This window comes from Labrus mixtus, chromosome 20, assembly GCF_963584025.1.
Source record: "Labrus mixtus chromosome 20, fLabMix1.1, whole genome shotgun sequence".
NCBI lineage: Eukaryota > Metazoa > Chordata > Actinopteri > Labriformes > Labridae > Labrus > Labrus mixtus.
The window spans coordinates 9,874,453-9,899,042 of record NC_083631.1 but is presented as its reverse complement, the minus strand read 5'-3'; the positions used below and the strand labels follow the sequence as shown (position 1 = coordinate 9,899,042).

The window sequence follows — 24,590 nt, the reverse complement described above, 5'->3', positions numbered from 1 at the left end:
AGACGTGTGTTTGTTCTGCTGATGTTAGAGGTCGTTAGCGTCTCCTCCTTCAGTCGTCTCAAAGTCGATCTAACAGAACAATATCTTCCAACATGGAGGATGGCGTCTCTCTCACGTCCACAGAGCGCCTAACCCAAATTCATTTTCATGTGACTGATGTTTGGACGTTTTCAGACCACAGGGAACAACGATAAAAATGTGAGATGTTCTCTGAATATCTGACCTGACAATAACAACACACTCGTTTAAGAAATCCTTGTGCCGGGTACGGGTCATTTTTATCGATAAGGTTAACCAGTCAGAAATCTCCCTGTGCGAGTTTAAAACCATAAATCTTCCTGGAATGTGGACGTCTGTGGCCTCTGAGGACATTCAGGATGAAAATCTATGTATAGTCTCCCAGAGATACACGACACCACATGGTCACTCTGAGGTCAGCGTCAGGACGACTCACTTCCTGTAGGAGGCAGATGGACGTATAGATCTCGACCTTTGCTCTCCAATCGCTTTCAGAGTTCGATATTTAGTGTGTCTGAAACACTGGGAGCAGGTCTGGTGGGGTTGCCTTTCTGACCTGGCAGCTCTCCTGCAACCAGACCAACTTACATATTTCAGTCCCCTGACCCTCTGGATCCCAAGCCGAGTCCCTCCAGACTGAGCTACAGCCGCCTGGAAACAGCTCATCGCATTACACTCTGCAGTCCATAAATAAAATTTAAAAAAGTGCACATAAGAGGCCGATTGAGACCAAGTCAAGACCAAGACCATAAATATCACTAAATCATCGTCCTGTGTTTAGGGGGCGTGTCCCTCACTTAGACCATAACACAGGGAAGGTTGCGGCCGTAACCGGGGATTAAAAATTAGACTACAAATGAACTGAAGTTATTTGTTCTTTTAGAAAGAAGCTTTTCCTTCACAGTGATGACGTGAGAAAGTGCCGATCAGTGGTGGTCTTGACCGGTCTTGATTTAAAATCTGGAGTCCGCCCAGACTGAGACCTTCAGAAAGTCGTTTAGATTCTGAGAGGAGACCGAGACCTTCAGAAAGTGGTCTGGAGTCCTACAACTCTAGTTAATATTGATCGTTGTAGTCGGTGTTTGTGATGTCTTCACTTGTTTTATTTCTACCTTTAAAAAACAAAATTCATAATAAAAATGAATTCCAAACAGTCTGAACCTTTGTTAGATTAACAAACGTGTGATTCACATCCTGGTCTTCAGAAAATAAAACATTAAAGGAGCAGAAACTCAGAAACCCCTCCTCCATGGGACCAGCTGTGAACACATACCACCCTCTAGTGTTCCACTCAGGGTCCTGCATGCTGAGTGATGGAGGGCTGTGGATGAAATGTTCTCAGTGTCTGCGTGTCGTAAACGTCTTCAGGTTCAGGTGCCAGACTTCTTTAGACCTGTTGAAAAGAAATAAAGAAGCATTAAGAAGTTTCCTTTCCTCCACACTCACTCCGTCACGCTGCGGCGTCTCCTCACCTCCTGCTGCGTCTGCGTTCAGCCGCCTTCTTGATCTCTCTCAGCAGAGTTTCTTTGTTTCTCTTCACGTTCTCTTTCGCCGTCTCCAACAAAAACTCCACTTTCTCCTGACTGAACGGAGGCTGGAAGGTGGAATACGCCGCCATCTTTGTTTTCACCTCCTCTGCATCTGGAGCAGAAAAACAACATGATGTCATTCTGAACATTTAATAGAAGAGTTTGTTGTTGTTGTTGTTGTTGTTGTTGTTGTTGTTGTTGTTGTTGTTATAAATAATTTATACTTTAATGATGCTGCAAGGGGAAATTCGTTTTTTAAACTCTGTCTAGTTAACATGCTACACAAACATAGGTCGAAATACACACACATGCACAAACAGGATTCTATGGACATGCATTAATGGAGAGGTCTCAGAGTGAGGGGGCTGCCCACTGCGGGCGCTCCTGAGCTGGTGGGGGGGTTAGGTGCCTTGCTCAAGGGCTCAAGGGCACCTGGGCAGTGCTCAGGAAGTGGACTGGCACCTCTCCAGCTACCAGGCCAATATCCGGACTTGGTCCGTGCCGTGCCCTCCGATTCCCAACCCAAGTCCCTACAGACTGAGCTACTGCCGCCCCCTTGTTGTTGTTGTGTTTGTTGTGGTTGTTTTTGTTGTTTTTATTTTTGTGGTTGGTGGTGGTGTTGTTGTTGTTGGTGGTGTTGTTGTGGTTGTCGTTGTGGTGATTGTTTTTGTGGTTGTTGTTGGTGGTGGTATTGTTGTTGGTGTTGTGGTTTTTGTGGTTGTTAGTGTGGTTGTTGTTGTTGTTGTTGTGGTTGTGGTTGTTGTTGTTGTTGGTGGTGGTGTTGTGGTTATTGTGGTTGTTAGTGTTGTTGTTTTTGTTAGTGGTGGTGTTGTTGTTGTTGGGGTTGTTGTTTTCGTGGTTGTTGTTGTTGTGGTTGTTAGTGTGGTTGTTAATGTTGTTGTTGGTGTTGTTGTTGTTGTTGGTGTTGAGGTTATTGTGGTTGTTAGTGTTGTTGTTGTTGTTGTTGTTGTGGTGGTTGTTGTTGTTGTTGTTGTGGTTGTTGTTGTTGGTGGTGTTGTGGTTATTGTGGTTGTTAGTGTTGTTGTTTTTTTCGTGGTTGTTGTTTTTGTTTTCATGGTTGTTGTTGTTGTTGTTGTTGTTGTTGTTGTGGTTGTTAGTGTTGTTGTTGTGGCTGTTGTGGTTGTTGTTGATGTTGTTGGTGGTGGTGTTGTTGTTGGTGGTGGTGTTGTTGTTGGTGTTGTGGTTGTTGTTGTTGTTGTTATTGTGGTTGTTGGTGTTGTTGTTTTTGTTGTTTGGTGATGTTGTTGGTGTTGTTGTGGTTGTTGTTGTTGTTGTTAGTGTTGTTTTTGTTAGTGGTGTTGTTGTTGTTGTTGTTGTTGTTTTGTTTTGGTTGTTGTTGTGGTTGTTGATGTTGTGGTTGTTGGTGTTGTTGTTGATGTTGTGGTTGTTGGTGTTGTTGTTTTTGTTGTTTGGTGGTGTTGTTGGTGTTGTTGTGGTTGTTGTTGTTGTGGTTGTTGTTGTTGATGTTGTTGTTATTGATGTTTTTTGTTGTGGTTGTTGGTGTTGTTGTTGTTGTTGTTGTTGTTTGGTGTTGTTGTTGGTGTTGTTGGTGTAGTTGTTGTTGTTGTTGTTGTTGTTAGTGTTGTTTTTGTTAGTGGTGTTGTTGTTGTTGGTGTTGTGGTTTTTGTTGTGGTCGTTAGTGTGGTTGTTGTTGTTGTTGATGTTGTTGGTGTTGTTGATGTTGTTGGTGTTGTTGTTGATGTTGTGGTTGTTAGTGTGGTTGTTGTTAGTGTTGTTGTTGTTGTTGTTGTTGATGTTGTTGTTGTTGTTGTTGTTGTTGTTGTATGAGACCTTTGCAGTTGTTTCTGTTGAAGAGTGGCATGAACACGATGGTGGGCTCCCTCTCTTTCCCCTCAAACACGTAGCAGTCCTTCGGCCAGTCTCTCTCCTCCTGCAGGATTTTCTCGTCTATCTCAGGGAACGGCTTCTTCAGCTTGGCGGCGTAATCTCTGGCCAAAGTCAGAGTCTGCAAGGACAGAAAACATCATCATCGTCTCTCTCCCCTCACAGCTGTTTCTGATAAAAGACTTGTATCATCATGATGTTATTGAAGTCTAAGCACGCCATTTCTGTACACGATAATAACCTTTATGAAAGCGTTATAATATCTTGTTCACTTTTCAAACTGGCGTCCACTCTCGCTAAAGATATCGTTTTTTTATTTTCATCTTCAGTTGAGCGAAATATGAAATATGAAATACCTCTGAAATATGATGCCTGATGATCATTCTTAAATATAATCTCAGGTATCCTGTGGATCCGGCCTGCAGTCTCTCAGAGTCTGTGTCTAAACTAAATCAAACACCAGGAGCCATGAGAGCCTCACCGTGAAGGCTTCACCGGCCGAGTAATCCAGAGCGATGAGGAGGTCCACCTCTCTCTTTTCTCCGAGGAGCGGGGGAAACGCCATGTTCAACATCAGACCTGCATCAATCAGCTGCAGGTGCTGCTTCAGTCTGATGCAGGACGGCACTGAAGCGTCTTCACAGCAACACAAGAACACAACGCAGCAGTCAGCAGATGTTTCCACCGAGCAAAACGTTTAGCACGAGGTGTCCACACTTTGTGATTTCAGTACCTGGGTACAGGAAGAGGAAGTTTTCAATGGTTCCCCACTCCCATTTCCCGATCGCAGGGAAGACTTTCTGGCTCAATAAGGAGACTGAAAAACAAATAAAGAAAGTTAGTGAATGAGATGAGAAAGTTAAAGGAAGAATGTGCAACTTCTTGATCCAGTAGATGGCGCCCTCGAGCACCAGCATGAAACCAAAACAAACTGCTGTTAACCTCATATTTCAAAAATACATACAAACAACACCTTCTCCACACTTACACCTGCACTCATTAATTGTTCATGTACTGTTCGCAGTATCTGTACTGTTTGTTTCTATTTGTCTGTACCTGCCTAGCTCATGCTAATGTCCTGTAAATGTGTTTGTCTTGATGTGTCATGACTGTGGTTTATGTTTCATGTTCCGCAGAACAGGAACCTGCTGGAAACCAGTTTTTAAACTGAGTCAGGCCCGTTAAACTGTAACTTAATGTTACTTTTAAACTTTCCTGTATAATAAATGAAATGAAATGAAATAATGTTAGCGCTCTTTAGTTAGCTCGTAGCTTCACATTAGCTGTATCCTGCATTGCTGTGTTAGCATGCTAATGTTAGCGCTCTTTAGTTAGCTCGTAGCTTCACATTAGCTGTATCCTGCATTGCTGTGTTAGCATGCTAATGTTAGCTCTCTTTAGTTAGCTCGTAGCTTCACATTAGCTGTATCCTGCATTTTTGTGTTAGCATGCTAATGTTAGCGCTCTTTAGTTAGCTCGTAGCTTCACATTGTTGTGTTAGCATGCTCATGTTAGCTCTCTTTAGTTAGCTCGTAGCTTCACATTGTTGTGTTAGCATGCCTATGTTAGCGCTCTTTAGTTAGCTCGTAGCTTCACATTGTTGTGTTAGCATGCCAATGTTAGCTCTCTTTAGTTAGCTCGTAGCTTCACATTGTTGTGTTAGCATGCTAATGTTAGCGCTCTTTAGTTAGCTCGTAGCTTCACATTGTTGTGTTAGCATGCTAATGTTAGCTCTCTTTAGTTAGCTCGTAGCTTCACATTGTTGTGTTAGCATGCCTATGTTAGCGCTCTTTAGTTAGCTCGTAGCTTCACATTGTTGTGTTAGCATGCTAATGTTAGCTCTCTTTAGTTAGCTCGTAACTTCACATTGTTGTGTTAGCATGCCTATGTTAGCGCTCTTTAGTTAGCTCGTAGCTTCACATTGTTGTGTTAGCATGCTAATGTTAGCTCTCTTTAGTTAGCTCGTAGCTTCACATTGTTGTGTTAGCATGCTAATGTTAGCGCTCTTTAGTTAGCTCGTAGCTTCACATTTCATGTAAACTGACACAGAATGATCGTGATCTAAAAACTCTTACTAACATCTAAATAATCAGTGAGTATGTTCTTCTCTCTAGTTCTTGACTAAAACAGATTTTATACACAAGGGGAGGAGCCGGCCGTCCCGTCCATGTAAACACAGCTCTCACAACAACACAGCCAGCGGGACTCGAGCTTCTCACTCATTGTAGACAGTCATGACTCAGAGACACATTTACACAGGATAGACTGGATTTATGATTTATTTATGTGGAACATGTCACACATTCTTCCTTTGAAGCCTGATTGATTTATTCAGCCTCTAAGGGCAGCGAGAGAAACATCGGTGTTGGGTCGGTTCTCACTTTCTGGATTAAAAGCTCAGGAAGTAAGAAAGTGTGCAGTGGATTTACAGCCACTGATCCTGTGCTTCGTAGAATCTGTGCAATAACCCCAAACCCCAGACCCCAGACCCCAGATCCTAACCCATTTGTAAGAGTCATGTCAAACAGTCCAACATTCAGGGAAACAATGCAGAGGAGTGGAGGTGATCAGGTGAAGAAGTTTCAGAGGAGAGCAGCACAGACAATATTTAAACATCTGAAACTTCCTGTACTGACTGTAATCTTTGACGGGTCCTTCATCCAGACTCTGGGACCAGGACTGCAGAGGCTCCAAAATCTTCTGACTCCACCGATCCAGGATCAGCTTACGTTGTTTTGGACTCTTCTTTCCAAACCATGCAGCCGGGTTTAAGTTCAAATTCTCTGGAAAAAACAAAAAGGAGGATTCATTACTGAGGGAATATCTCAACCCTAACCCTAACCCAGATCTCTGGCGCTCTCACCTCTCATCGTCTTCTGCAGCCCGTTCAGATCAGATATCACCGCTGGATCTTTGGTGTATCTCTTGATAATGTCCGTCACCTTTAACAGGGTGTGATATGCTCGCGTGTACCGGTCCAACACCTGAAAGAACCCGCTCACCTGCTGAGGAGCTGAGGCGCAGAAATATACATATAAATGTGTTTCTATATAAAACATTCACACTGCAGAGTGTTCTTTAAAACCAGGTACCTTCAGTCCAGAGGAAAATCACATCCAGCAGGTTGTTTTCATCCGTCACTGCAGCGCCCGCCAGATCTAAACATGCACACTCCTTACTTCTTCTTCTGCATGTTTGAAATGTTACACACTTTGTAAATGAACTCAAAATGTTTACCTTTCAGCTGCTGGGGCAGAGAGTCTAAGACTGTCTGTTCATCTGATAGAACACTGCCCGTTATACCTGCAGCACACACACACACACACACACACACACACACACACACACACACACACACACACACACACACACACACACACTGTTAAACAACACCTTTAATGACCTTGTAGCTCGCAGGAAAATAGATGTTTTGCAGATAATAAAGAAGATAAATCTGCAGTTTTTTAAAACTGAAGTAATGTGTAATGTCAGATGCTTTTATTTTGAAAGAGGTTTGTGTCTCTTCTGAGTTCCTCATGTTTACTCGACTTTGTTTGGAGCAAAGAGAGATCACACTCACCCTGCAGTCTCACTAAGTCCATCTCCCTCTGTCCTCCTGAAGCCGCTCCATGGACTCTGCTGCCCAGAAGAGACGAGTTCACAAAGAGACCCAGATCTGTGAAGCCGGACTCATGAGGGGTCAGCTCGAACCATTTACCTGAGACACAGACAGACAGACAGACAGACAGACAGACAGACACACAGACAGACACACAGACAGACAGACAGACAGACAGACACACAGACAGACACACAGACAGACAGACAGACAGACAGACAGACAGACAGACACACAGACACACAGACACACAGACAGACACACAGACAGACACACGGACACACAGACAGACACACACACACACACACAGACAGACAGACACACACACAGACACACAGACACACACACACACACACACAGACACACAGACACACAGACACACAGACAGACACACACACACACACACACACACACAGACACAGACACACAGACACACACACACACACACACACACACACAGACACACAGACAGACACACACACACAGACACACAGACAGACACAGACACACACACACACACACACACACACACACACACAGACACACAGACAGACACACAGACACACAGACACACACAAAGACACACAAACAGACACACAGACACACAGACACACACACACAAAGACACACAAACAGACACACAGACACACAGACACACACACAGACACACAGACAGACACACAGACAGACACACAGACAGACAGACACACAGACACACAGACACACAGACACACACACAGACAGACACACAGACAGACACACAGACACACAGACAGACACACAGACAGACACACACACACACACAGACACACACACAGACACACAGACAGACACACACACAGACACACAGACAGACACACACACACACACAGACAGACATACAGACACACAGAGACACACAAAGACACACAGACACACAGACAGACACACAGACACACAGACAGACACACAGACACACAGACAGACAGACACACAGACAGACACACAGACACACAGACATACAGACACACAGAGACACACAAAGACACACAGACACACAGACAGACACACAGACACACAGACAGACACACAGACACACACACACACACACAGACAGACACACAGACAGACATGGTTTTCATGAATCGAGTATTTGGATTGGTTGATAATGAAACTCTGAACTTGGTGGTCGTCTCTGTCTTCCGTCTGTGCTCCTTAAAGACTTTTGTAGTTTTGTAGTTTTATAGTTTTGTAGTTCTTCCTGTTTGAGTGTGTTCTTTACCTTTTTCCGGTCCTTTTTGACAGTTTTGGTTCATAGCGTTGTAGATGGGGTACGGATTGACGGCGCTTGTAACGACCTCAGAGAGACGCTGATGGTCCAGCTGCAGAGGAAGGAGGAGGAAGATCAACATGTTAATGAGACAGACTGAAACTCTGAAATGACTTCTGCCTGAACTCAAGCTGTTCTGTGTCACTCTTAATGATCTTTATGTATCTTTGCTCTCGTCCTGTGCGCTGAACCAACCCTTAGGATTAATGGAAGGTGTCTACCTGCTTCATGATCCCAGCCGAGGTCAGGAGCCCCCAGATGTCAGAGAGAGAGTATTGCTCGTCCTTGGCTGCCTCGCTCAGCCACGACAGAGCCTGCTCCGGACTGATCTCAGGACCTGACAGCCTGGACACGGCTCCGCCCACGTTCTTACTCCACTGAGGGTCAGTGTACAGCGACGCCATCGACCTGACACGCACGCAGAGAAATAAAAAACTTACTGAACTTAGTGTCAACACATCACCGTTTACGTCCAGTGAGTGTTCTCAAATTTACCACACAGATCCAGAGACTCCTCCCAGGTAGAGCACGGAGTCCAGCAGACCGTCTTTCTCCATCTGATGGAGAGAACCCAGCAGACTGACAGCGGCTCTCTGACCTCCACCTGACCCCAGGACTGCGATGTGAGGAACGGAAGCCTTTAGCGGAAGAGAAGAAGAAAGTGGGTGATGACAAACCAGTATAACATCTCTGATCCTCCTGCAGGTGAAACCGTCTGCAGCTCAACCCAAACTGCCTCATAGAAACGCTGAACAACTGTTTCACTACATGCAGAAACAGAATAACATCAATGGAAGGATTTGCATGTATTAGTTTAAAGTCATTGCTTGCAGGCTGCGTGCAAACACAGAGTGTGTCCATGAACACAGAGAAGAATAACAGCTCTCCGTCTCACCAGTGAACACTTGACTCCCATGTCGTTGAGCGCCTTCAGGGAGACTCTCTTCCTGTTCAGGATGAACTCTTTCTCTGCAGCAGACAGCGCCTGGGACTGACGCACATGATCCTGAAACACACAGAGATAAGATGTAAACATGGAAGAAGCTACATAAAAGACATTAGATTTCTCTTCTTTACATGAACTCTGTGAGTAGTTACACACACTAAGGTGTTTTTCTCATAGTCCACTGCACAGCTCCTACATTGCACCTTTTGTACTTTGTGTTTTTTATTTTTATATTTAACATTTTTAAATTCTATTTTATATATTGTAATAGCTTCTTATACTGTATTATTTAAGTTGTTGCTAGTTCTGGGTTATTTCCTTGTTAATTGTTTAGCACTAATACACCAAGTCAAATTCCTTGTATGTGTAAATGTACTTGGCAATAAACCCCGATTCTGATTCTGATTCTGATTCTGATTCTGATAGATAGGATTTCAATCCATGACAAGGAACACGTCTACAATAAAGGGACTAAATGGAAAGGGTGAGCTCTAGAGGAGCACACTGGGAGCATCCTCTGTCAGTGCTGCAGCCTGGAAATCAAGGAGGAGCTGTCCTGGGGGGTAAAAACAGCCCAGAGGCCCCTCGGGTCATCAGACTTCTAACCACCCCACGTTCTGAACGTAAACCTTTTGAAGACAGATCCTTGAGACCGTGTGAGATAGTTCTGCTTCACTTCTTAACTCTGTCTGTGAGTAATAATAAGATGCTTTTGCAAATATCTGCTCTTTCCAAACATGAGGTGACACATTTAAAAGCAGTAATCACACTTACATGAATACATGTTAAAAACAGATGTTAATTGATTTTTCTGTAAGGTGACCTTCAGTCCTTACCTTGATGGAAAACATTGAACTCTTCTCCCTGGTGGTTTCAGGTGTTGGCCTCCTCCTCTCTTTGGTCCGAACAGCGTTTGGCATTTGACCGTCCCCGGTGTCACCAGTTTGTCCCAGAGTTCCCAGCATCACAGAACATGCACAGAGCAGAACAGAAACACGGCCGGCTCCTGCACACAACATGGTCAGAGGACGGAGGAGGACACGCTTTGTTCGTGACACCTCCCGTCCATATTTATACATGCAGCTGTGTGACGTCTCTGTGCCCTTACAGAGACTTCTCCTCTGATTAGAGCGGCTTCATGTCCTCCATATCAGATTAACGTGCAGTTATCTGAACAGAGGACAGAAGAGTGAGGCCCGGTGTCATACGACCTTCAGCGTCCTTTAGCGTCTCTTTCTTCAAAACCATCAACTCTGCAGAACGTCTGCTCGACATAGAGAACACATCAGTAACACAAATATCTGCTCAGAGGAACCAGAACATGTTCCCTTCAGAGTCCAAATGAAGAACTCTCAGATGTCTGCAGAGACAGAGCAGCCGGTCTGAAATCAGATTAAAGATTATTTTTCTCCACGTGTAGAAAAACGTGATCATCATCAACAGCTGCGTTATCGCCTTGATCTCTAAATGTTTCCCATGTTCACTGAATTTATCTTAAAGCAGAACAGCTCACGTTCAAGTTCCTTCTCTTGTCATTTCAACCAGAAACAAACAGCGAGCTGAAAAGGTTCTTCCTCTACGACCGGGATGAATTAGAGAATGAAGAATGAAGAGGAATATGAGAATAAAGCTGCGAGGAAGAGGAGGCTATAAACAGAAATAAAAACAGTTAAACCAGTAAAAGTGTCAAAACCAGAGCAGCCTCACTTAGAACGAGTCCCAGTTACTGGTACAGATAAAGACCATATCAGTGTTTGTAATACTGTATCCTCCTCCTCTGATATCAGTCTGTGCACTCCTTCAACGTAAACTCACTTTCCACCTCAATGAACCCGTCTGACATTTTCTGTTCTCATCTTTATTTCACTCTGAACATTTCAAAGAGTGTTTAAGAATACCTGAACGATAAAACTCATTCTTCTAAAAGCATGCTCACAACCACTAACTCCCCCCTCCCCCCCCCACATTACTTCTTCATTGTACTGTCGTCGTTTTTTGTTTTGTTTTATGTTTTTGTCAAAGCGTCTTTGAGTTTTCAGAAAAGTGCTTTATAAAACCAATGTATTATTATTATTATTATTATCATGTTTGAACTGTTGTCGACAGACTTTGGACGGAGGATATTTTCTGACGATGAGCCCAGATATGAGAACATGAAGTTCTCTGAATGCAGGATAAAGGTTTTAGATTTCAGGGTAACGTGACCGCAGTCGTCTTGATATGAGAGCGAACACTCAGGACTGCAGATGTAACAATCCTCACTAAATGTTCCTGCACGAGAGATGATGATGTTTGCTTCTTTAAGGCAGGATCTCTTTATTGTCCAAACTTCCTGAACTGGATGATGTATCAGACTGAGCAGAGCGGTGAAAACGGCTCTTGTTGAGATCATGAAAACGTTCATTGAGGATGTGCAGATGTTTTTATTTGATCTGTGAGACGTACAAACTTTCTTCAGTTATTTCCTGTTTCTCAACATGTGAAGAAGGATTCTGTGTTGGTAGCCTCGACGTTAGCGTGCTCACTCCGTGTACAGAGGGTTACGCCCTGAAGAGTGGGCAGGGAGGGCTTGAATTTCTCCTATGTCATGCCCCGCTCTCTCCCTCTCTCTCAGTTTCTTATCCACCGTCTCGTCTCTACAATGAAGGCATAACGAGCAAAAAAAATCAATCTCCCGATTGTTCTTTCTTGATGGATCACACTGTTCACTCAGGTTTGTGTGTGTCTGATTGGCCCTCTGGTTTTTGAATGGGTGTGTATGTGACTTCCTGCGCTTCTGCAGCTAGCCTCTAGTGGACACTCCAGGAACTGCAGGATTTTACACTTCAGCTTGATTTCTCAACCCTGGAGGTCGCTGCTCGATTCAAACTCATCTAATGACAACAACAGGTCACCTGACTGAACTAAAGTAAAGACTGAGCGCTGAAGTCTAGAACATTTTCAGATTTAAAATTGGTTCTTATTTACTGATTTTGTCTTTCTTGCAAACCCAGTGTGCAGAAATCTTTTTTTCTACAAGTTACACATTCTGATTAAAGGGTGTTTCATGTGTCAAAGCCCAGAGAGAAAAATAATATCAATCTGAATGTGAGTGAAAGGTAGACTCAGGGATTAGAACAAACACCTAGCTGTGGGATGAACTATTGGGATGTTGAAAGGCGTTACCCTTGTTCTGTGTGAGTATTCATCTTGGTCATTTTCATAGATTAATCTTTAAATATGTGCTGTGGAGAACAGGTCTGGTGATGTAACAGTATGTGTATGTAGAGAGACTAACAGGAGAGTTAGCTGAAGCTGAAATGTACATCTGATATTTACAGGTGAAGGTCATCTTTCAGAAGTGTTCCCCAATAGAAAGGAATGTGGAGACTGGACCTGCTAAGAGAATAAAAGCAACAAGAACAGTCAGTCGGCCATTCTGACATCTGATTAACTTCTTAGAATAATCCAAACAGACTCATGATTTTATTATTGAACCAATCCAGAAGAAACAAACACTGTAGGAGGGTTCCTAACCCCTCCCCCCTCTACACACCAGACATTTTAAGAAATGGCCACCTCAGCGTGAGTGTTTTTCATTTTTAACAGACAAAGATTTTTTTAAAAAAAGACTGCAGACTGTTTGTAGTTATCCCAACCATTTATTCTGGACAGATTCTTTTAACCAAGGTGAGGTTTGACATAAAACGTCTGAAAAACAAAAACAAGCGCAGGAACATAAAAATGTTGGATCAAGGTTTTTTTTTTTTTTTAACCTCTGATGTTAATAATTTCCTTTAATATTTTCCGATGATTGGAATGGCCTAGCAGCTCATTCAAGAGTTCCCGTTGAGGAAACCCCCCTCCGGATGGGACAAAGGGAGGGAGAAAAAAGAGACGAGGGGGGGGGGGGGGGAGGTGTGTGTGGGTGTGGCTCCAGGTTTACATGGCGAACAGGATGAGGAACGCCACCATCAGACAGAACAGACCCATAGCCTCAGACAGGGCGAAGCCCAGGATGGCGTAGGAGAAGAGCTGCTGCTTCAGGGAGGGGTTCCTGTAGAGGGGGCGACAGAGAGACCAGTTCAGAAAGATCTTTAGATTAGAGAACGAGTGAACAACTGAACATCTGCACAAAGAGTCTGATCATCACACGGGACGTGAAATGTTCAGTACTGTTCCAGACTGAAGATTCTGATTGGTCCATTTAGTCTCGTTTGTTTGAGTTTAAAAAAACAAGAATAGCAGTCAATTTTTTTTAAATTTTAAATCAGTCGTCCTGCATGACGATTTCTTGTGTTCAGCGAAATCAACAACATGCAGCTTCTGTGTCTTTTAGTTCTGTCAGTTTTCACTTTGGGGAGTTCCACTCCTCCTCGCTACACGACAAGCTCTCAGTTTACGGGGAACGAAGAAGCGCTGCCCGACGCCGCTCGTCACCTGTTAATGTTGATGAAGAACCATTTCAAATCAAGAGAGCACTCGAGGTTTATTCTCAGAACAACGTGCAAACCTTTTCTTTAATGATGGTGACCTCGTCAGAAAAGATGTTTAAAAGTCGTGTAGTCGGCCTCGTCTGTAGCTTTCTTTCCCAGCACAGCGTGCAATACAAATCGAATGAGGATGACGTTTTCAATCTCGTCACCTCGCGTGCAGCGTGTGACGGTGGCGGCTGCACTCAGTAATGACGGCGAGCATCTGCATTTTATACCGAGTCACTGCTGTAAGAGACTTACACACACTTTAAAGATGTTTTAAGACATTTTATATGCCTGATTTCATGGTAGATGTCTAATCTATGTTTAATCCTAAAAAGAGCAACAGGCTCAGGGGGGCAAAATCAGCCACAGATCGAAACCGGCATGCACGACATCGACTTTCTGTTTTACACACAACGCGACGCTCATTGCATGTGTCCCTGCTCAGTCAATAAAATGTAGCAGTGAGCAGTCTGTATGCAAACACTGAACTTTGACTTTATCAAAAGCTCTACAGCAGCAATACTTTCAGTTTAAATTAAAAAGAAACTCTAACCTCTGAAGGTAAAAACACGGGACGCGATTTTTATTCCTGCTTTAATTTTCATTTTAATGATCGCGGCTGATTTAATTTTTAATACGAAGTCATCTGTTGGAGTATCTTCAAACACTTCATATCAACATGAATCTGTGTTCCTGACATTAAAGAAAATCATCCAAAAGTCAAAACTAAGCTCCACCCACTAAGTGGAAAAAAATGGATTCCACACACAGAGCTCTCCCCGTTACTCTCCAAGAAGAGAAGGGGAGAATAGCATGCTCCCAACGCAATGCTTTTTATGTAATTCAGTTGAGTGAGCGCCCGATGAGCAGATTAAGTCTTAAAGCCCGCCTCCTACTTGATTTGATTGGCTGCTTCGACTGAAAGTGACACTGAGGAGTTCTGCAACGCCACACCTTCAACTGAAAAGTTTAAAATGTTGTCATTATACATTGAGCCCAAAAACGACTAAAAAAATGCATCGTGCAGCAGAGAAGAGCGTCAGACAAGCTCGCTGCACCAGAGGAAAACAAAGGTTATGCTGGCGAGGCGTCTGTGTGATCGGGTTCTACGGATTCAAGACGAGTGAAGGCTCTAAATGTTCAGGTTATAAAGTTTCATGATGATCAGATCATGTAAAATATGATTCATTAGTTTAGTCATAGCTTAGAATACTTGGACTTCCTTTTCCAGGAGCCAATCGGTGTTACAGAACCTACTGGCGTCTAATCTCCGTTTACCGTCGTTTACATTTTCCAGGTTGTGATTCTGACACACTCAGCGAGCATTACTTCATTTATAAAACAGATTAAAAGAATTAACCTGGCGTAGCCGATGATGAGGCTGCCGAACACTGTTCCGATTCCAGCTCCTGATCCGGCCACGCCCACTGTGGCGGCACCAGCACCGATGAACTTGGCGGCAGTGTCGATGTCCCGGGAGACGGCGCTCGTCTGGAAGGAGCGGGCGAGGACTGCAGACTGGCTGACTGGCAACAGTGCCTGCAGGGCGAGGGAGACGGAAAAATAAATACTAGCACATGCTTCTCCTGCGTCGACCTGGAGCGGGCGCAGAGCGCTCGTTCTGCGCCTCACTACAGGACGCGTTCATTTTTTTAAAAGTGTAGAGGCGATGAACTCTCAGCTTTGCCTTTTCCACATTTACTGTATTTAATAAAAGCTGCTGCCTTCTACACATTCCTGTTTTTCTCTGCTGTGTGGGACATGACTCCATTACCCAGAAAGCTTAGCGTTAACCAGACAAGGATCTAAGCCTATCAGGGATAATTGTAACACATCTCCAACGTGAAGGACCAACCTGCTGCTCCGCTGTGACTTCAGGTCTGTTGAAGATGGAGACGGAGACTGGCCGGGCGAGGACTCTGGACCCCCCACGCAGCTGCACACACACAAACAGGTCGCTTACATGTTAGTACATTTTCACAAACTGGTCACATTTCATTACAACTCCTGCAGCAGAGACCTGAAACGACCAATCAGGGCGATTCATCCATCGATGGAATTTAAATGTGAAAACAGTTCAAATGCAGCAACGAGAGATTTAGCAGCGAGAACTCCCATGTAAAAGTACATTTTGACTGAGAGCACCCTGGTGGTGGAATATACGTACTGTGCCTTTAAATATTTCTTATAAAACAACATTAGACAGAGTTAAATTGTTCTTCTGAGCAGATTAACACAGATCAGAACATAAGACAGAACAAAGGATTACTTCAGATCAACTGATTGATTAATAGGATGAAATCTCAGGTAGTTGACTGAAGGTGAGGCAGCTTCAAGTAAACATGAACACTGTTTAAAAGAAAGCAGTGAACACGTCTGATGAGGACGAACTAATAAATACATTTCCTTCAGCAGAGAACAACTCGCAGAGGGTCAGAGGTACATATGAGACTTTGTCCTCCACAGCACCTCTACCACCGAGATGCCCCGCATGCTGCGGGTCAGCTGACAGGGAACTGTGCGACAAAAGGCATGGGCCAAATATGGCTGTCCCCCCATAACTACGGTGTCCTTGTGGACCAAAAAAAAAAAAAGGAGATGTCAAAAAGCTCAAACAGCCATGAAAGAGGAAGAAGACGAAGACGTTCTCGTTCTGTGTTTCTGACATTTAACATCTATGGCTCATTTCACATCTTTGTAAAGAAGTTCAACTCTTACATGTGAAACATCGACATCTGCAGGTGTGTAAGAAAATATACATGAAAGTATTAAAGGATACGTACCACAGCAGGGGAAGTGACGAACTTGGCGCAGGCATACATGGCTGGAGCTGCAAACAGAGGACACAGTTTAAACATTCAGTCAGTGTGAACTTCTGATTTGAGAAAGTTTTGTGTTCAGTGAAACTTTGATTTTAAAACAGTGCAACTACAAAACCACAACACCGCACACACACCTCCTGTCCGACTGCTGATTAGGAACAAGAAGGGAACATCATTCAGAGGTTGTGATCGAGTTCAAACAAGACGCTTCACTTTTCAATTATTAAACTAAAAGAGCAAATTTGTGTAGCTGCTCTACATAAGGGACAATTAAAACAAGACCCTGACTGACAAAACTGACTTTCTTGAAAGTGAATGACCTTTAAGAACAAACAACCACGCTTTATAAATAACTAAAACTATCTTTGTTGCGCACGTACTGAGAGTCATCATCCTGTCAGGATGAGAGTACTGCATGTATACATTCAACAACGACCTTTTCAGGAGGATAAACACTGAGCGGCCATGTTGGGTCGGTGTGGACAGACCGAGAGGCTGCAGCTGTTTGCAACAGTCTGATGATCCACGCTGACCAGCAGCTCCTGACACCTCTACCTTGAAGGTTTACAGCTCAGTGTCAAAGGTCACACTCGCACAGGGTCGTCGTGATGCTAGAATTCTAAACTCCGACATGCTACTTGTTCAAATCAAACTATAGCTACCTGTTTGGTTACCTTAGCAACACAAAAGGATGCACTCCTAGGCACTCAGTAAAAGGGCATCCTCTTGTTTGTCATTGAGATATTTCACAAATAGATCAATAATGAAACATTAACACAGTATTTGCATCCTCTGTCTTATGAAATAGATGTACTTAAACACTTTTACTACACATGCAGAAACAGGACCTGCTGCACAGGAGGACACCAGAGCTGGTTGGGGGTTCAGTGCCTTGCTCAAGGGCACCTCAGGGGCCAGGTCACACTCAGGAAGTGACCTGGCCCCTCTCCAGCAATCAGACCGACCTCCATACTTTGGTCTGCCCTGAGACCGTGAGTGCATTTCAACAATATCGATCATTTCACTTTACAATATGTGGCATCAACAGATTTGACAATCTTACAGCACAAAGTAAACTCCCACTTCATCACAGTCCTCCATGGTGATATCGTGTCAGCTAGTTGATTAATGACCACGAAGTTAAGAGTCCGACCACGCAGAAGGTCAGTCTGAGCAGAGACACCCTGGTCTGCAGGTCCTGAAAGGTTCAGCCAAGAGGCTTTAATCCTATTCCAGACACTACAGCCAGGATCAACTCCAGATAAACCGCTAAATATTTAGACAATCTGCAGAATCAGAGGCTTCAACACTCCCACTTTGAGACGCCATTAGCTGAAACCTCGAGTGCATTTTCAGGGTTAAAAAAAACAAAAAAAACACTCCAAATGTCAGGAGCCCAGGACCACTTTATTCCTCTCAGGGCCAGAGGAAGGTTAGCTTCCATGACGGAGTCACCTGTCTCACGTTAGTCTTGAGGTTTGGTCGGCTGTCCTCGCAGAAGCTAGGTGGCTAAGCTAACCAGCCTGCAGCCTTGAAGGTCAAAATTGAGCCGCAGACGGTCAGACCGGACACGGGGAGAGCATGCACAGAGCACCGCCTGCAGAGATACACCTGCTGCAGTGAAGCAGCACGGGTCCATGTGACCTCCCAGGTGTCTGACAGGTGTGTCCTTGTAGCGGGGACGGAGTCAGACCTCGCTAGGCCCCGGACTGTCAGACATTTTACTTTCTTGTGTGTGTGAGCAGCTCGGCCGCGCTGTGCCCGCTGACTGAGCCGAGGATAAAACCCGGCTGTACAACAACCACAGGGTCGGTTCACTGATCAGGTTACTGCTGCATGATCACCTGTCACACAGGTAACCCACGAGAACACAACCCGGGAGGCGCATTAGTCATTACAAGGACCCAAGTCATTGAATGGCCGACCTAGCTTCTTAGCTAACTAATGTTAGCAATGACAGCTAGCTGTAATAGCATGTACAGCTAACTCACGAGGTAATCTTCAGGTAACACACACACACTTATTTGAAACACACACTAACGTTATCACACATATATAGAGAGGTTTTCAAAATCATATTTTACCGGTTATTTAGGCTTTCGGAGGGTCCGGGATTAGCTGGTCTCTCGCACAGCGGCAGTCAGTGAGTGTAGGAGGAGGTGGACTGTCACCTTGTCATTTATAAGCTCAGCGCCTACGTCCTCAACGCTCATTGGTCAGACACGACTAACTAGCGCCGCCTTTCATGTCACTACCGCCGATCTAGCCTACCAGAAAAGGTTTCATTGAACTCCTTACTTTCCATTGGCTAAGAGGTTTACGAGGGCGGGACTACAGGAACCTTCATTAATCTGATTGGTCAGTGTTGCCGGGAATTACGAGTTTACGAGGAACGACCTTTCAGAGTATATCCAGTGTCCTATGTTGTTACTGGTCCGTTTACAGGACGTCCCGCCTTCTTATTATTCCAGTTTGTCCCCCACTGTGGTCCTCACACTGCAGACAGCAAGCAAGGAGAGTTAGGTAAAGGTAAAGTTTTGTTGTGCATTTGTTTAAATATTTTGTAGGAAGTGAAATTAAAAAAAAACGTCCAAACAGAAGGATCAATCAAAACCAGTTTGGAGAAATGTGTTGTTGCTCACATATTAACAGTTCATGGCGGGATATTCACGCCGCTGTGACTCCTCGTCTGCAGCTTTCCTGAAATGTTTTCACAACTGCACTCCTGAACATTTGTAGAGAATTTCAGGAGGACTGCTCCTGGATCCTCCTGATCTGGTTGTTCACACATGCACCTCACAGCGGGAGACTTTACCTGTCGAACAAGGGGGCGGGGTCTCCTGAGGTAAGACGACCTGGAGGTGGTGGATGAAGCAGCAGAGTCCTCTACACGACGCTATAATGAGAATATTTAAGTCTTTCTATCAATGCTACGTGTAGTTGAAGAGAATCTCAATGTGAACTACAGAGGGGAGAAGAACATACTGGAGAACAGGAAACATGCAGCAGCAGGTTGATTAGAGCACAGAGATGGTAGAGGTGGCGTGCAGACAGTCTATGGTCGTGCAGCGATCACAGGGAATAAAGGTCACCACCCCCTCCCACTGGCTCCAGGTGAATTCTCCTGATTATATCCTGCTGCGTTCTCACATCAGCTCACTCTGACTTTCTGCAGAATAAATACGAGGAGGCTGGAGGAGAAACTCCAGGTGAAGAGAGAAACATTCAGATGTTTGTGTTCACACATGACGCTCAGAGTGAGAATATCAGGAGTTTTTCAGGAGTTTTCTGCAGGTGTGAAAGCACAAAAAGTGAAAGTTTCTCACAGGTGCTTTGAAAAAATTCACCCTAACCCACCACCCTGAACGCTACACATCTGCACTCTAGTCCATGTTGGTCTCAAAGCACCATCGTAGACCTATTTTTATATTTTATTGTATCGTACAACTTTGATTTTATCTTCTACTGTCTTGACCTCCATACTTTCTATTCTTTCATTCATCCTTCCTTACAGCCAATGGCACAGTGACCCCTTCACCTTCTCCTGCTCCCCTTTGTTCTCCGAATATTAGTTTCTGCAGTTTACTCCAGTGCACCCGTTTTCGCTTCCTCGGGATGAAAACGTCAGCGAAATTTTAAAATACAAATTATTCAGAGCCGTTTACTACCACCGCTGAACAGAGGAGGCAAGCTGTCAGCTGATTTATGGTCGTCGAGCTGTCCGCTGATTGGCTGATCCCAGACGAAGGCCCTGCTCATAAATATTCATTATAACTTGTAAAAGAATTATAGATTCCTCTATAGAGACCCAGAGAGAGAGAGAGAGAGAGAGAGAGAGAGAGGCGAGCTCATGCACTTACACTCCGTAGCAGCAGAGGGCGCTAGAAGACAAGGCCTTACATCGTTGACTTTGGATGGGGAGACTGCAGGGTGCAGTTTGTTTGCACATTTTTGATAATAAAAAAACACAATAAAGAAACAAACAAACAAATTTATTAGACTTTTGATTACTTTTTTTGGCCGGTATCGATATCCTTTGATTTTTACAAAAATCTAATTTTAGTTTAAAAGTGGTGTCCATGGCAACCCTCTTCTCCAACTGGTTAAATGTTTCAGTTGTATAAAAACTATTTTTGTCTCAAACAGCACAATAACTAATGACATGACAGGAGCTAATGTTTACTGAAGCAGACAAATCGAACTCTCTCTTTACCATCCTGGCATGTCCAGGCAACACACACACACACACACGCACGCACGCACGCACACACACACCCACACACACACACGTATGCATTCTGAGAGAGACTGCCATCTTCATTAGTGCTGAGTGCCAATGTGGCCTCTGGATTTATTGTCAGGGAGAGGGGAGGCAGACATGTACACACACAGCTACACATGCATTAAAACACACACACACACACACACACACACACACAGACCTCTTCAGTATTCGCCTCCACAATAGCCATGTAATAATGACTAACCTCAGTGGGATCAATAGACAGATGAGCCTGGTTAACACACACACACACACACACACACACATATTTGAACATATTCACGATGCAGGTCTGGCCTGAGCTCAGGAAGATGGATAGCTGCATTCACACTGCAATTAATAATGATGGAAGTGTGTGTATGTGTGTGTGTGTGTGTGTGTGTGTGTGTGTGTGTGTGTGTGTGTGTGTGTGTGTGTGTGCGTGTGTGTTTGAGAGCATAATGGATACATGGCTTTATATCCCTCTCTCCTTCACATCCATCCATCAATTCTCTAAACTGCTTCTCCCGTTTATGGTGACGTGTGTTGGAGCGTATCCCAGGTTGTAATGGGTGAGCGTCAGGTATTTCTCATAGACAGAATTAATAATGGACGCAACTTCTGTGACATCACCCATCGGTTGGTTTGTTCATCGTCTATTTGAAGCATTGAGGTCGGCATTTAGGTCGCCATGCTTGTTTCTGGAGCCCCAGGTGATCATATATTAAAGAGAGGAGCAAGGGGTTTGCAAACACTGATCAAATACAGTCTGTGACCGTGGCTAATTAACAAGCTGCTAATGAGCTGTTTAACCATCATGTTTACTGCAGAATGAGGTTCTATCTGTTGTGGTCTCTGACTAGTAATGTTTATTTATCAGACTGGAGAAGCTAAAGAGAGCTCAAGCAGTCTTCTCTTCAGAGAAATCCAACAACATCCTGACATCATGCACAAGCTGCCACAAATAAACCAAAACATGACAAACACTGAATATTCTAACAGTCCAGGTTTAGTTCTCACAGCCTCAGCTAGCTGCTAATTGTTGCTAACACTGGAGGAACTGCAGCTGTAAAGTTGGACATTTTAACATGGGGCTCTATGAGGACTGACTCACTGCAGGAGACAGACTCTAGTGGACACTGGAGGAACTGCATGTTTTGTCACTTGGCATCATTTTTTGTGGGGGTTTGATGCATGAGTGTGAGTATGTGTGTGTGTGTGTGTGTGTGTGTGTGTGTGTGTGTGTGTGCGTGTGTGCGTGTGTGTGTTTGTGTACATGAGTGTGTATGCTCATGTGGTGTTTATTACACAGCTCCTGTGTGTGTGTGTGTGTGTGTGTGTGTGTGTGTGTGTGTGTGTGTGTGCGGTGGCTGTGAGGGAGTTTTACAAGCAATCTCTCTACTGCTTTGTGCGGTGCACACCTACTTTTACTACCCTACCACAGTGAAGAGAAGAACAGAACACACACAAACAGACACACACACACACACACACACACACACACACACACACACACAGAACCAATAAGAACCTTGTGAATGAAATAGGCTGCTTGGTTTGGTATTGAGTTCTCTCCAGCTCAGTTTACGAGGAAGCTGCCTCTCATAGGAGTTGTGTGTGTGTGTGTGTGTTTGGGGGGGGGGGGGCTTCATCATTAGTTTAATTGTAGTCGGGGTCTAAAGACAGATTCCAGTCTGAAAGCAGTCATGTACAGCTCAGAGTATTATTCAGACACACAGTGTATCTCTCACACTGGGGTTGTGGTTCACCCTCTCACTGTGTGGCATATGTGATGCAGTACACACTAGTTAACCACAGGTGGCAGTACAGATACGATGGAACCTGCAGACTGTGAGTGTGTGAGAGGAGCGGTTTGTTTTGGAGTTTAAGAGCCTCCTCGACACAAACACAACAGACTCACTTTCTCTCTTGTGAACTCAACCACACATTTCCTCTCGTTGCTGCTGGCCACAGTTAAACGGTTAGAGATGGTGTGTAATTGAGTGTTGACCACACAGCACTTGCTCCATAAAGCGTGCTAAATACAAGTTTGCAACGCTCCCTGGACACAGTCATTTGGGAAATTAGTTGTATACGATTAACCACACAGCAAAGAGGGCTGCCAAAACTCCAGAGGTTTCCACTCTGAGCGTCATGTGATCACACAAACATCTGAATGTTTCTCTCTTCAGCCGGAGTTTCTCCTCCAGCCTCCTCGTATTTATTCTGCAGAAAATCAGAGTGAGCTGATGTGAGAACGCAGCAGGATATAATCAGGAGAATTCACCTGGAGCCAGTGGGAGGGGGTGGTGACGATTATTCCCTGTGATCGCTGCACAACCATAGACTGTCTGCACGCTACCTCTACCATCTCTGTGCTCTAATCAACCTGCTGCTGCATGTTTCCTGTTCTCCAGTATGTTCTTCTCCCCTCTTTAGTCCACTCTTAATATTCTCATTATAGCGGACTCTGTTGCTTCGTTCTTTTTGACGTCATGTCCTACTTCAGGAGACCCCGCCCCCCCCCCCCCCCCCCCCCCCCCCCCCCCCCTCCTGGATAGTCTCCTACTGTGAGGTGCATGTGTGAACAGCAGATCAGGAGGATTTCATGGGCAGTCCTCCTGACATTTTCCAGATTGCATGTGTGAAAACAGCTTTGGAGAAAGTCTCAAGTGGACACTGGAGGAATTACAGTTCTTGGCACTCCAGTGTTGGCTTCATGCTCAGGATGCTACATCATCACTTATCATGTTTGTCGTGATCTATCCATGCCAGCCTTTTATTTTCAGCTACAGACGGTCATACAAGTCATGCACAGCCAGCTGGACGTACTGTACATGTGTAACGTGTTGCTCCAGGACTCATTAACTACGGCCGCTAACCTTCCAACATCTGTCAGTTTTTGTTGGTCAGCACTTCTTTGCCTTCTGACCGATGTGGATCAGTAACCTGCATGTCTGCTTCTCCTCTGTCACCTGTTAAAGCTGCTTTAGCTTCACAACAGGCTCATTAAACTGCGACTGAAAATTATTTACTCTGCTAATTTATGCAACACTAAACACCCGTCACCGCTGAACAAGCACAAGGTTGAATGTTACACCGCTGACTGTTAGCGCCACAACGACTAAATGATCAGTAGTTCAATAGTGAACCGTGCTGTGTTCAGTCCATGTAGAAGATGTTGTGCTTTCTTTTTTTATGCTAATACTTTCTCTACTAAAACTGTGCAATCTGTTGAAAACTGGACAATATTTATACATCAAAAGTGCTATCTATACATGAACCGTGCAATATCTACGCTGCTAATCCATCAGGGTATATTCATATTTGTAAATATTGTTTATATTTTCAATTACCTGCGCTTGAACATAGCTTATTACTTATACTACTTTATTATTGATTTCACTTGGTACTTATGCTTATTATATTGTTAATACTATTTTTATTTTATTTTATATTGTGAACTTTTCTGTACTTCCTACTGATTTTTGGTGTTATGAGCAACTGTAGCAAACAAATTTCCCCCTGGGATTAATAAAGTATTTCTGATTCTGATTCTAATGTTCTGTAGCTTTAAAGGGAAACAGCAGCAAATACTTTGACAGGTTGGTGCATAACGAGTCATTCACTTTTGGTGTGTTTGTCTTCATGTGCATGTTTTCTTCTCCTTGTTTAAATCCAAACTTCAGAGGCTCTGTGAAGTTGCACACTTGCATAAGCAAATGTTCAGTAGAGTCTAACAACATTTAGAATCAGAGAG

At 44.2% G+C, this 24,590-nt stretch overlaps 2 protein-coding genes across 2 annotated transcripts; both read right to left on the bottom strand.

Moving 5' to 3' along the window:
- Nucleotides 1–1,162: 1,162 nt before the first annotated feature.
- LOC132954366 (cytosolic phospholipase A2 gamma-like) lies at nucleotides 1,163–10,525 on the bottom strand. The gene is made up of 15 exons (XM_061026910.1): nucleotides 10,124–10,525; nucleotides 9,237–9,347; nucleotides 8,837–8,979; nucleotides 8,563–8,749; nucleotides 8,294–8,393; nucleotides 6,994–7,131; nucleotides 6,651–6,716; nucleotides 6,506–6,571; nucleotides 6,277–6,426; nucleotides 6,050–6,196; nucleotides 4,147–4,230; nucleotides 3,895–4,049; nucleotides 3,360–3,534; nucleotides 1,491–1,659; nucleotides 1,163–1,411 (listed from the first exon to the last, which is right to left on the bottom strand). Exons 1-15 carry the CDS (start codon nucleotides 10,364–10,366, stop codon nucleotides 1,357–1,359), a joined length of 1,989 nt encoding a protein of 662 aa, XP_060882893.1. The 5' UTR covers nucleotides 10,367–10,525; the 3' UTR covers nucleotides 1,163–1,356.
- Nucleotides 10,526–12,908: 2,383 nt separating this feature from the next.
- atp5mc1 (ATP synthase membrane subunit c locus 1) lies at nucleotides 12,909–18,799 on the bottom strand. Its single transcript, XM_061026260.1, has 5 exons — nucleotides 18,654–18,799; nucleotides 16,531–16,577; nucleotides 15,603–15,683; nucleotides 15,108–15,286; nucleotides 12,909–13,323 (listed from the first exon to the last, which is right to left on the bottom strand). Exons 2-5 carry the CDS (start codon nucleotides 16,567–16,569, stop codon nucleotides 13,209–13,211), a joined length of 414 nt encoding a protein of 137 aa, XP_060882243.1. The 5' UTR covers nucleotides 16,570–16,577; nucleotides 18,654–18,799; the 3' UTR covers nucleotides 12,909–13,208.
- Between the last annotated feature and the right edge of the window lie 5,791 nt (nucleotides 18,800–24,590).

Bases quoted from the DNA above. Each gene is read 5' to 3' on its own strand.
- LOC132954366 (XM_061026910.1), bottom strand. From the start codon at position 10,366: ATGTATAAATATGGACGGGAGGTGTCACGAACAAAGCGTGTCCTCCTC. The intron at 6,197-6,276 runs GTGAGAGCGCCA...TGTTTTTTCCAG, and splicing joins GCTGCAGAAGACGATGAGAG to AGAATTTGAACTTAAACCCG. The intron at 4,231-6,049 runs GTCAGTACAGGA...TTTGTTTTTCAG, and splicing joins AGGACCCGTCAAAGATTACA to TCTCCTTATTGAGCCAGAAA.
- atp5mc1 (XM_061026260.1), bottom strand. From the start codon at position 16,569: ATGTATGCCTGCGCCAAGTTCGTCACTTCCCCTGCTGTG. The intron at 15,684-16,530 runs GTACGTATCCTT...GTGTGTGTGCAG, and splicing joins TCGTCACTTCCCCTGCTGTG to CTGCGTGGGGGGTCCAGAGT. The intron at 15,287-15,602 runs GTTGGTCCTTCA...CTCGCCCTGCAG, and splicing joins AAGTCACAGCGGAGCAGCAG to GCACTGTTGCCAGTCAGCCA.